General features: G+C 42.2%; 1 protein-coding gene across 1 annotated transcript in view; it reads right to left on the reverse strand.

Annotated features, from left to right (window-relative positions):
- Positions 1-7417: 7417 nt before the first annotated feature.
- Positions 7418-13467, reverse strand: part of CPT2 (carnitine palmitoyltransferase 2) — a 28724-nt gene continuing 22674 nt past the window's right edge. The window contains exons 4-5 of the mRNA XM_059063794.2: positions 9081-10385; positions 7418-8052 (exon numbers count right to left, since the gene is read on the reverse strand). Coding sequence (XP_058919777.1) covers positions 7721-8052; positions 9081-10385 — 1637 coding nt within the window. The 3' untranslated portion in view covers positions 7418-7720. The remainder of the gene's footprint in view (positions 8053-9080; positions 10386-13467) is intronic.

Genomic DNA, 13467 nt, shown 5'->3' on the forward strand with positions numbered 1-13467 from the left:
TTTTCACAGATTTTGGTTTTCCACTTAGCGAATCCAAAAGCATTATCACGTGCTGGATTTAAGATCAATATACAGAAATCAAATGCATTTCAGTACACTGGCAACATGTAAAACACAATTCAAGAGAAAATACCATTTACAATAGGAACAGCAACCAAAAAAATACCCCCAAAGGTAATGGAATTAAATCTATCAAAGATGTTCATGACCGATAAATTGGTCAAAATGGCAGAGTAGAAAAACCCTTAGCTCACCTCCTCTCAGGAGCACACAAAGATCACAACTGTTTGTAGAACAACCATCAATGAAAAATATGGGAACCTCCTGGAAAAGATCTACAACTAAAGATATAAAGAAGGAACCACACGAGATGGGTAGGAGAGGCGGGCTTATGATACAGTCAAGTCCCGTACCCCCAGCTGGATGACCCACAAATGAGGGTAATTATATTGCAGAGGATCTTCCCACAGGAGTTCCTGTACTGGGAAGAAGAGCCCACAGAGCAGTTGGCCTTGAAAGCCAGAGGGGCTTGGTTTCAGGAGTCCCACAAAACTGGGGTAAGAAGAAACTTAAAGGGCACACAAAACCTCACATGCTCTGGGACCCAGGGCAAAAGCACTAATTTGATAGAAGCCTGGGCCAGACCTACCTGCTGGTCTTGGAGAGTCTCCTGGGGGGTTGGAGGGGGGCGCCTGTGGCTCCACTGGGGACATAGACACGGGTGGTAGCCATTCTTGGGAGCTGCTTCTACCGCATGGGCCCTGGCGCTGGTGGGCACCACTGTGGGTCCCGTCCTCTGGCTCATTAGCACCAAGACCTGGCCCCATACAACAGCCTCTAGGCACCGGGGCTGGGATGCCTCAGGCCAAGCAACTAACTGGCTGGGGACACAGCCCCTCCTGTCAGCACACAAGCTAAAGACCTCATGAGCCCAGAGCCACCTCTGGACACTGTCCTGCCCACCAGAGGGCCCAGGGCCCAGCTCCACCCACCAGTGGGTAGGCACCAGTCCCAGAACCCCCTGGGCCCCAACCCTGCCCTCCATGAAGTCTGCTCTAACCTTTGGACCAGCCTCACCCACAAGGGGACAGACACCAGAGGCAAGAAATCTGCAATCCCACAGCCTGCTGACCCAGTCGGCCCACAGCAGGCTGCCCTGGGACCAGCTGGGCCCTGGTCATGCCCACTAGCAGGCCAACAAAGCTTTGGGACACCCCACACTCCACCCATGTCAGGAATCTCCCTTCCCCCACCCCCGAAGTGATACGACACCAGCTCTGGGATCCTGGGGCCCCGCAAACATACTCCAGAACCCAGCTCTGCCTGCCAGTAGTCTGGCACTAACCTCAGGACATGGCTTTGCTCACCAGTGGGCAGACTACAATCCTGGAGTCTTCTGGATCATGGCTCCACCCACGAGTGAGCCAGTACTAGCCCCAGGGCCGCCTGGGGTTGTGCAGTCAGCTGCCTTGTGACAGCCCTGCCAACCAACAGCCAGCAGCCTCTGCGTAAGGTGGGGCCTGGCAACCAACTGGACTGGGGGCTACCCAAGCCTTCCAGACTGCCCACATAGCCTGCCAAACAGAAAGACCCATGCAGCCCTCATGGGGGGGAACCCTAGAGCATATAGCTTGGGGACAAGAGGGGAGTGGGATGCTGGGACACAAAGGACGTCTACAGAAGGCTACTTCTCCAAGGTCAGGAAACAACTAACCTACACGATACATAAAAATACAAACCGCAATTTAAGCAAAGTAAGGCAAGAGAAGAACATGTTCCAGATGAAGGACCAAGGTAAAAGCTAAGAAGAAGAACTAAGTGAAGAGAGCACCAATCTACCCAAGAAAGAGTTCAGGATAGTCATCATAAATATGATCAGAGAACTCGGGAGAAGAATGGATGCATAGAGCAAAAGTTAGAAGTTTTTAACAAAGAGTTAGAAAATATAAAGAACCAAACAGAGATGAAAAATACAATAACTGAAATGAAACATACACCAAGGGGAATCAAAAGTAGACCAACTGTTGCAGAGGAACAGATCAGTGAGCTGGAAGACAGAGTAGTGGAAATCACTGATGCTAAAAGGAAAAAGAAAACAGAATGAAACGAAATGAGGACAGTTTTAAGAGACCTCTGGGACAACATCAAGCATACTAACATTCACATTATAGGAGTCCCAGAAGGAGAAGACAGACAGAAAGGGGGCAGAGAACACATTTGAAGAGAGAATAGCTGAAAACTTCCCTAATCTGGGAAAGGAAATAGTCATCCAAGTCCAGGAAGCACAGAGAGTCCCATACAGGATTAACCCAAAGTGAAACATACCAAGACACACTGTAATTAAAATGGCAAAAATTAAAGATAAAGAGAGACTATTAAAAGCAGAAAGGGGAAAGCAAAAAGAAAGGAATAACATACATGGGAATTCCCATAAGTCTATCAGCTGACTTTTCAGCAGAAACTCTGCAAGCCAGAAGAGAGCAACATGATACATTTAAAGTGATGAAATGGAAAAATCCTGCAACCAAGAATACTGTACCCAGCAAGGCTCTCATTCAGATTTTATGGAGAGATCAAAAACAAACGTTCAGAACCACCAAACCAGCTTTATAAGAAATGTTATAGGAACTCTAAGTGAAAAAGAGAAGGCCACAAATAGAACATGAAAATTACGAAAGGAAAAAGCTCACCAGTAAAGGCAAATATACTATAAAGGTAGGAAATCATCCACACACAAAGCCAGTAGGAAGGTTAAAAGAAAAAAAGTGGTAAAATCATCTATATCCACAATAAGTAGTTAAGGGATACACAAAACAATTAGATGTAAAATATGATGTCAAAGACAGTCATCATGATAGGAGGAGAGTACAAATGCAGGGGTGTTAAAATTCATTTGAAATTAAGAGATCAGCAACTAAAAACAATCACATATACATAAAGATTGCTATGTATAAACCTCATGGTAACCACAAATGAAAAATCTGTAACAGATACACACACAAAAAAGAACAAGGAAAAAACTGAAATTTTGCCATTTGCAACAACATGAATGGACTTGGGTATTGTGCTTAGTGAAGTAAGTCAGAGAGAGAGAAGGACAAGTACTGTATATCACTTATATGAGGAATTTTAAAAATAAACTAGTGAATGTAACAAAAAAGAAACAGATTCACAGATATAGAAAACAAACTAATTGGTTACCAGTGGGGAGAGGGAAAGGGGGAGGGACAAGATAGGGGTAGGGGATTAAGATGTACAAACTAGTATGTACAAAATAAGCTACAAGGACGTATTGTACAGCACAGGGAATATAGCCACAATCTAGTAATGGAGACAGTTGCAGAAACTGAAAAGCACTGTGATAAAGGTTAGATTGTCAGGATGCTCTGGGCATACACAGGAGGGGCACCAACTAACTCAGTCTCAGAGGGGTGAGGTGAGAGGAGGTGCAGTCTATCTGAAACCTGAAGGTTGAGCAGAAGATAACTGAAAGGGTGGAGAGGGGCTTATGCTCCAAGCAGAGGCAACTTCCTCAGGGTAAGCTGTTAAGAGAGGTGGGGCTGAAAAGATGAGCAGGGCCAGCTCCATCAAGGCCACAACTGTCACACTGAGGAGTACGGACTGTTTTCCAAGTTAATGGAAAACCACTGAGGAATTTTAAGCAGGGATATGATCAGACTTGTACATGAAAAAAATCACTGGCTACAGTGAGGAGAATGGACTGGAGGGAATGAGTGGAGTCCAGAGGCAGGAGGAGGGCCAGTTAGGAGGGGAGAAATAGGCTCCGCCTCTTGACAGGAGGCGCTACAAAGTCACCTTGCAAAGGTGCAGGTGCCGGGAGGGAACAATGCAGTCTCCAGAAATAACACGTTATGTGTCAGGCCCCTCGCTGGCCAAAACAGAAGCCAAAGCTGGGAGTAGCGGAATATGGAGGAAGGGATGACACATTCTTCCGGGGAGACCCCATGAGCGTGACTTCATGGGAGGGGACATTTGAGCTGGGCTAAAAAGAACAAGGACTAATTTGGCAGAGGATGTGCTGGAGCCAAGGGCATTCTGAGGATGGAGGATGGCATTTGCAAGGTACAGAGTCACAGTAAAGCTCAGACATGTCTGAGACCAATGGGAGGCTTAGTGTGGCTGAAGCATGAGGCATGAGGAGGGCTGGTAAGGAAGTGAGGGGCTGCTAACGTGAATTTTTTTCTGGTTCCTGCCTAACAACTTGGTATTGCACAAACAGTATGATATCAATAAAGGAAAAAGGAAATAAACATTTTCTTAAACCCCACCATCCTAGCTCCCTAATAAAGTGTGTTTATTTTCCCCTGTTCTTTTTCAGGGCCTATCTACACACAGACATGTTTTTATATGGCTATAATCCTAGCAGCATTAAGATTATATTTAACTGTTTTCCACTTAATATCATAAATACCAAATGTGATTCTGCTTATTCAGTGGCCCTGTCTTCTTTATAATGGGAGACTCCCAGAAAGAAGATATACTTGTAACCAATTCCGCTCAAGCAGTTCCCAGAGCTCTTGCTGGAGGCTCCCTTCATCTCTTTGTTTATCAAGCCCCAGTTGTGTCTCCTGAAACACCCTAAACTCTCTCCCTTTCAGCACCTACCCCACTGTCTCATGTCCACCTCCTCCAATCCTGGCTCCCATTCCTTTTTTGTCAGTTATTCTGTCACATGAAGATAATTGGATAGGTGTCACTAGATTTGGAAAATATGTTCAAGGTGGTCTAATTTAAAACATAAGCTAATAAAACCCACAACGAGATACCACTTCACACTCACCAGAATGGCTATAATCCAAATAGATGAAAACAAGTGTTGGTGAGGATGTGGAGAAGCTGGAACATTCACCTCTGCTGGTGGGAATGTAAAATGGTGCAACCGCTTTGGTGAATATCCTGGCAGTTTCTTAAATGATTAAACAGAGTTACTACATGACCCAGCAATTCCACTCCTAAGTAAATACCCCAGAGAAATGAAAACATACGTCAACACAAAGACTTATACACAAATGTTCATAGCAGCATTATTCATAATAGCTAAAAAGTGGAAAAAACCCACTTGACTATCAACTGATCAATAAATAAATAAAATGTGATCCATCTATATACGGGAATAGTATTCAGCAATAAAAAGAAGATAGGTACTGACATGTTCTAGAACATGGATAAATCTTGAAAACATTATGCTAAGCAAAAGGCCACATATTATATGATCCCATTTATATGAAATGTCCAGAATAGAAAAATCTATAGAGACAGAAAGTAGATTATGGTTTTGTCTAGGATTTGGGGGAAGTTAGGGGGTTGAGGGAAAAGGGGAGTGACTATTAATCGGTACAGCCTTTCTACTGGAGATGAAAATGTTCTAAAATTGATTGTGGTGATGGTTGCACAACTCTGTGAATATGCTAAAAATGACAGAATGATATACTTTAAATAAGTGAAATGTATGGTATGGAAAGTATAGCTCAATAAAGCTGTCTTTTAAAAAATGTAACCTACATAGTATCCACGAAACTCACTCTGGGGATCCTGGAGGCACCTCAAAGAGTAGCAGATAACTTCCAGAGAGGCTGGTGTGACCGTGGATCTGGAGATGTGCCATACTTGTTCAGGAGTCATGGAAAAGATCCACCAGGACAGAGCTTGCTGGCTTCCCAAAGCACCGTGGGAAACTCCACATGGGAGCTGCTTTAGGGTCAGGAGCAACAGGTATTAATTTAACAAAACTCATCCTCCTGAGTTGGAAGGCCAGCTAATTTAAGATCTAATTACCAGAAGCCTAGACAAACAAATATAGGGGTAAAAGCACTGGACAAGGAATCAAGAGAGTTGGTCCTAATCCTACATGTTATCAAGCTCCCCCAACCTGTTCATCTTTTGTATGACAAATGGGGATAACTTCTGTCTATTTGAGGGGATCAAATCGGCTGATGCTTTACAAATAGTTGAGTTCTGTACAAATGTGCAAGACCTGTGTGTGAGCTCCAACTGGATTGAGACTTAATAACTGTTTTTGCCATCCTAGCTACTTCGTAGAACCCTTCACAGCATGAATCCAAGATTAGAAGGAGGGGTGGAGGAAGTTGTAAATACAAATGTCGAACACTGGGACAGGCCGGCAGTTCCCCTTAAGGGACTGCTCACACCCAAGATGTACTGCCCAAGGGTACATCCACCTGAACATAAGCATGAAATATACTTTTCCACCAAGCTTCAATTGAGGCTTCGGTCTTAAGAGCTCCTGCTATGGGGAACTTGCTATCCAAGAGGGGTCAGCACTTCAATAAGGAATGGAACAGCAGCAGCAAGACATCACAGAACAAGAGAGCACAGGCTCAGCTTCAGCTGTATGCTAGGTGCTTTACCTATATCATTACAGCTAATTCTCATGATGTCCCCATGCTATAGGAATTATCCCCATTTTACAAAGGAACTCACAGACCAGAAAGGCAAAAGAACTTGCCTATAGTCATAAAGTGAGGACACGGTGGAACCAAGATACCAGAGTTCAGGTATTCCTGAGCATGGTTCCTGAATGAGAGTACCATATGTTTATGTGCATTGGCAGCCACAAATGCCTCTCTCTGATCAAACCATGGAGAATGGAGGACCTGGGACCTGTTGGGTATTCACTAAATGGTTAATGAGCAAAGGATAGACAGGGTCGGCTAAGAAAACGTGCAGGAGTGTTTACATGAACTGTAAGGAGGATTAAATGAGATAATGCATTGGAAGAGCTTTGTGACTGGCTCATACCAGAATTCAACCCAGCTGTCCAGTAACTTGCTGGGCAAGCCACTAGAAACACAGGTAAAATTAAACACAAACAAAAACCCTTCCTTTTCAAAAACAAAACAGAACACGCTTCCTTTTCACATTACAGCAGTATTCTAACAATAAATTGTTAGAGCAGTAATGTTCTAACAATAAATTCTGTGCTCACTCAATGGAGAGGTTTCAAGTGCAAAATGTACAGAGCAATAATTCTACCTTATTCCATAATTAGCACACAAGATTCAACTGGTAAAAATAAATACACACCAGTTATTAATCTTCATTTGGCTGGAAGAACAGTGATATAGAACTCCCTAAATCCATGGGTATAACCCTTCATTGAAGCAGGACTATCAGAATCGAGCAGTAGTGGTTTACTCCTTAGAAAAATGAAGAGGGTTTTTAAACAAAGGGTATCCCAGGAGAGAGAAGCAAGTTTACAGGAAAGATAAAAGAGTATTTCCTACCATAACCCAAAGAGCCAGGAGCCAATATGAACTTACTATCACCTGAACTTACTACTGAAGTTCTTTGTGGGGATTAGGCAATGAGGTTAAACAATTAAAAACAAAAACAAAAAGCAAAACAAAAAAACCCCAAACCTAAGAGGAACCACCTCTAAGCATGAATTGCATTTTATTTCTGCTTCAACAATAAATACACCTGAGTTATTTTCTAAGTCTTACCTCCTGATCAAATGTCCTTAAAATTGAAATCTCACATTATCTTTAGTTGTGATCTAGTTCCACTTGGAAATTACATGTTTAGCTTTAAAACCACGGTTTTAAAGCTCAAACCTTATAGCACTTGTGCTCAGGCACCTCATAATTAGTTTCATTAGTCACAGAACGGTGCCTACTGGCTACAGAGGCCCCAATTTTCATGTTGATGAAGCAATAGAGGCTTTTCATCCACCCAGAAGTTAAGATTTGATGGCTTTGCCTTCTAAGGCATCAAACATGCCTTCTAAGGCCTTCTCCACACACTGGAGAAACTCGTGGGCATTGCGGCCTTGGTAGGCAGAGACGTTGCAGCCTATCCAGTTGTCATGAACAGCATATGCAATGCCAAATCCATCAGGGACCACGGGGGCAAAGCCGCCGATGTTCACTGCTGGGCTGCTCAACGTGCTCGTGGACAGGATGTTGTGGTTTATCTGCCTATATGCAGGGTCCAGGTATAGCTCAGGCAGGTCATTCCCTTTGGCTGCTCCCAGGTACCGCAGAGCAAACAAGTGTCGATCAAAGCCCTGGCCTGTCAGAGACAAAATGGAAAACCAGAGTCTAAGAATCTCAGAACTGAAAGGGACCTCACTTGGTAAAACCTCCAACCCATGGTAGGAGCACCTTCACAGCATCCTTGAGAGTGGAAGAAGGGTTTGTTGATCTCTGCATGCACACCTCCAGCTTGCTAACCTCTGGAGCAGTCTATTCTAGAATATTCCTTTTTAAAAAGCTGTGAACAGCTGAGCTAAAAATCAGCCTAAAATGAACATGATTTTTAAAATTTTGAAATTGAATCAGTTTAGTCAAACAGTCAAAAAAAAACACATGGAAAGTACACTATGGACTTAAAAACTAAGGTAAAAGCCAAAGTCCAAATCAAGTGTAAAAGACAAGATTGAGTCAGTGGAACAAAATGGAAGGGGTATTTGACCAGGGTTCTAATCTCTGCTTTCCTGCTAATTTGCTGCATGACCCTGAGCCAGTGGTCTCAGTTTCATACTTATAAAATAGAGAAGGATGAGACTAGAATGTCTTGGAGGTCGCTTTCAGTTCTAGGACTTTGCCTACATAAAAGGACTAGACTGTGTGATCCTCCAGGTCCTTTCTAGGTCACGAATTTTACTATGAAGAGGCAAAGAAGGATGACACTTAGGTTGGGAAGAGCTTCTGAGATGGCCTATTTACAGGCAGCCAATACACTTCAACTGAAGTGAAGTAAGAGGGGCCGTGGGCTTAGAAATCCTACGTTGTCAAAAGTGAGTCTGATGACCAATAAATAATAGGAAGAGAGTATGTAACATGGCTGAAAGTGACCTTAAATGAGGACGAAGTTAGATGCATTTCCCCATCCTTGCTTAGGAGGAGAGAATATTCTGAACCCTAATGGCTAGTCTGGCTGTTTGGACTGCTAAGGTAGAAAAAAATAATAATCAGCTGGCAGGTGGATTAAACCTAGTGAAGAGGTGGAAATCAGATGTGGGGTAGAATAGTATTGAGGCTTACCCCAGTGCTGAGGGCAACAAGACCTATGGGCATGCTCCCCAAACCCTGTCTCACCCATCGCTGCTTCTTTGGTCAGCTGGTTGTGGTACGTGGAGCATTTGGCCATCATCTGCTGAAGGTCTCCAGAGCTGTGCTTGGAAGGCTCCCTGACAAAGGCCTCAGAGCACCTCTTTGTGAAAATGGAGGCCGGGCGGATGGTCTCGGTGCGGCCGTGCTTGAATGCTGCAGTGCTACAGGACTCATAGGTGGCCACTGTCTGCCCATACTGTTGCAGGAGGGCCATCTGGAAGGCCAGCTGAGCCACCGAATCAGGGCTCAGCTTCTGCTTCTTCAGGAATTCTTTGCCTCCTCTCTGAAACTGGATGTAGTCAATGGTGAGGGTTTTCATGGTGGCATCAAATTTTTCCTTAGCAGTGCTAATGCCAGTCTTTAAAGCATCGTTCAGCTTGAAGTTGAGTTTTTGTACGGCGACAGAAGAGTCAGTGTTAGCTGGCTGGCTCTGTGGAGTGACAGCAGGGGCCTGAGTGCTGTCTTTAAACACTTCATTAAAAAACCTGAGCACTGCAACACCATCGCCCCAAGCATGCTCAAAGTGGACAGCAGCAGTGCCATCCTTGGCTATAATGAGGTTAAAGGATTTATCAAACCAGCGGTTTGTGCCGTCACCGTGCAGCATGTTGTGGGACAAGTGGACAAGGTCCTTAATGGGGAAGTCATCTAGGCAGAGACAGAATACAGCAGAGTCCACTTTCCTCAGGGTCTCCTCGTTGCCACCACTCACCAGCTTCTGTCTGAGCTCTGCCCAGATGTCCCGGTTCTCACTGGTCAGATATGACAGCGGAAACTCAGGGGCCAGGCTATTGTCTGAGAGAATGTACTTCAGATGAGCCTGGATTTCTGAGGCACTCACAATGTTCCCATCTTGATCCAGAACATCAAAGACATAGAAATGTCCTTTTCTTAGGACCAGGAGGTGTCTGGCCTTGTCATCAGTGAAGAGTTCATCTCGACTGGGTTTGGGTAAACGAGTGGAATTGAAAAGTCGAAAATACTGGGACATATCCAGGGGATATGCATTGACCAAATAGGCGCCATACCAGGACAGAGAGGAAGGCACAAAGCGTATGAGTCTCTTGAAGGTATCAGTGTCACTTTTGGCAGGGTTCAAGTGGAACACTTCTGGTTCCAAAAGGTCAGCCCGAAGTGTCTTCAGAAACCGGACGGCAGAGACAGTCATGTTGGTTGCCCGGGTGAGCTGGTCGTTGTACTCAGACTTTGGGTCAGGGTTGAATGACATAAATGGATTAAAGTTCAGGACAATGGGGTCTCGAGCAGTTAAGTACATATCAAACCAGGGACCTAAAAAATAAAAATTAAAAATGAACAATAAAGAGTTAATGTAGTTCCTAAAGATAAAATTTGAGAAAGAAAAAAAAGCATCAAGCATATTCAGAAGAAGTGACATTAACCTCCAGAGGATGGAATTTTCTGATTATTTTTTTGCTCTGCAATAATTCATAAATGGTAAATGGGATCATATAATATGTGGTCTTTTGCATCTGACTTCTATCACTTACGATAATGTTTTGGAGGTTCATCCATGCTATAGGGTATATCAGTCTTCACTTCTTTTTATTGCTAAATAATGTTCCAATAATGTACCACATTTTGTTTATCCATTCATTTGTAGATGGACATTTGGGTTGTTTCCACTTACTGGTTATTTTGAATAATGCTGGTACGTACAAATTTTCACGTGGACATATGTTCTCAGTTCTCTTGAGGGATACACCTAGGAGTGGAATTGCTAGGTCATATGGTAAATCTATGTTTAACCCCCCCCTTTTTTTGACTGAAATTGTTTTATTTTTTATTAATTTTTTCTTTTTTAATTGAAGTACAGTTGATTTACAATGTTGTGTTAGTTTCATGTGTACAGCAAAGTGATTCAGTTATACGTGTACATATACCTAGCCTTTTTCAGACTCCTTTCTATTATAGATTACAAGATACTGAATATAGTTCGCTGTGCTATACAGTAGGTCCTTGTTTGTCTATTTTAGATATATTAGTGTGTCTCTGTCAATTCCAAACTCCTAATTTATCCCTCCCCCACGCCAACCTTTTCCCCTTTGGCAACCATAAGTTTGTTTTCTATGTCTGTGAGTCTTGTTTCAAACATGTTTTGGAAATAAGTTCATCTGTTTCATATTTTAGATTCCACACATAAGTGATATATGATGGTTGTCTTTGTCTCACTTACTTCAGTTTATATGATAATCTCTAGGTCCATCCATGTTGCCACAAAGGGCATTATTTCATTTTTAATGGCTGGCTGAGTAATATTCCATTTTATATATATATATATATATATATATATATATATATATACATACCACATCTTCTTTATCCATTCATCTGTCTATGGACATTTAGGTTGCTTCCATGTCTTGGCTACTGTAAATAGTGCAGCTATGAACATTGGGGAGCATGTACCTTTTCGAATTAGTTTTCTCCGGATATATGCCCAGGAGTGGGATTGCTGGATCATATGGTAACTCTATGTTTAGATTTTTAAGAAACCTCCATACTATTCTCCATACTGTACCAATTTACATTCCCACCAACAGTCCCTTTTCTCCCTACTATCTCCAACATTTATTATTTGTATACTTTTTGATGATGACCATTTTGACTGGTGTGAGGTAATGCCTCATTGTAGTTTTGATTTGTATTTTTCTAATAATTAGCAATGTTGAGCATCTTTTCATGTGCCTGTTGGCCATCTGTATATCTTCTTTGGAGAAATGTCTATTTAGGTCTTCTGCTCATTTTTTTTTAAAGATATACAATTTATTTATTTATTTTTTTGTTTGTTTATAAATTTATTTTTGGCTGTGTTGGGTCTTCGCTGCTGCACGCGGGCTTTCTCTAGTTGCATCGAGCGGGGCTACTCTTCGTTGCGGTGCATGGGCTTCTCATTGCGGTGGCTTCTCTTGCTGCAGAGCACGGGCTCTAGGCATGTGGGCTTCAGTAGTTGTGGCACATGGGCCCAGCTGCTCCACAACATGTAGGATCTTCCTGGACCAGGGATCAAACACGTGTCCCCTGCATTGGCAGGCAGATTCTTAAACACTGTGCCACCAGGGAAGTCCCATTCTGACCATTTTTTGATTGGGTTGTTTGTTTTTTGATATTGAACTGTATGAGCTGTTTGTAAATTTTGGAGACTAATCCCTTGTTGGTCATGTCATTTGCAAAAATTTTCTCCCATTCCGCAGGTTATCTTTTCATTTTGTTTATGGTTTCCTTTGCTGTGCAAAAGCTTTTAAGTTTAATTAGGTGCCAATCATTTATTTTTGCTTTTATTTCCATTACTCTAGGAGACAGATCTAAAAAAATATTGCTGTGGTTTATGTCAAAGAATGTTCTTCCTATGTTTTTCTCTAGGAATTTTATAGTATCTGGTCTTACATTTAGGTCTTTAATCCATTTTGAGCTTATTTTTGTATATGGTGTTAGAATGTTCTAATTTCATTCTTTTACATGTAGCTGTCCAGTTTTCCCAGCACCACTTATTAAAGAGACTGTCTTTTCTCCATTGTGTATTCTTGCCTACTCTGTTGTAGATTAATTGACCATAGGTGTGTGGATTTATTTTGGGGCTCTCTATCTGTTCCACTGATCCATATGTCTGTTTTTGTGCCAATATCATGCTGTTTACATTACTGTACCTTTGTAGTATTGCCTGAAGTCTGGGAAGGTTATGCCTCTAGCTGTGTTCTTTTTCCTCAGGATTACTTTGGCAATTCTGGGTCTTTGGTTGTTCCATGTAAATTTTAGGATTATTTGTTCTAGTTCTGTGAAAAATGTCATGGGTAATCTGATACAATCATGTTAAATCTGTAGATTGCTTTGGGTAGTATGGCCATTTAAACTATATTAATTCTTCTCATCCAAGAGCATGGTATTTCTTTTCATTTCTTTGAATCACCTTCAATTTCCTTTATTAATGTTTTTAGAGTTCTCAGCATATAAGTCTTTCATCTCTTTGGTCAGGTTTATTCCTAGGTATTTCACTTTTTTTGGACACAATTTTAAAAGGGATTGTTTTTTTACTTTGTCTTCCTGATATTTCATTGTTAGTGTAAAGAAATGCAACTGATTTCTCTATGTTAATCTTGTATCCTTCTACTGAATTCGTTTATCAGTTCTAATAGTTTCTGTGTTCAGGAGTCTTTAGGGTTTTCTATATAGAGTATCATGTCACCTACATACAATGACAATTTTACCTCTTCCCTTCCAATTTAGATACCTTTTATTTCTTTTTCTTGTCTGATTGCTGTGGCTAGGACTTCCAATACTATGTTGAATAGAAGTGGTGAGAGTGGGCATCCTTGTCTTGTTCCAGAATTTAGTGGGAAGGCTTTTAGTGTTTCAC

Source organism: Kogia breviceps, chromosome 1, assembly GCF_026419965.1.
Source record: "Kogia breviceps isolate mKogBre1 chromosome 1, mKogBre1 haplotype 1, whole genome shotgun sequence".
NCBI classification, from domain to species: domain Eukaryota; kingdom Metazoa; phylum Chordata; class Mammalia; order Artiodactyla; family Physeteridae; genus Kogia; species Kogia breviceps.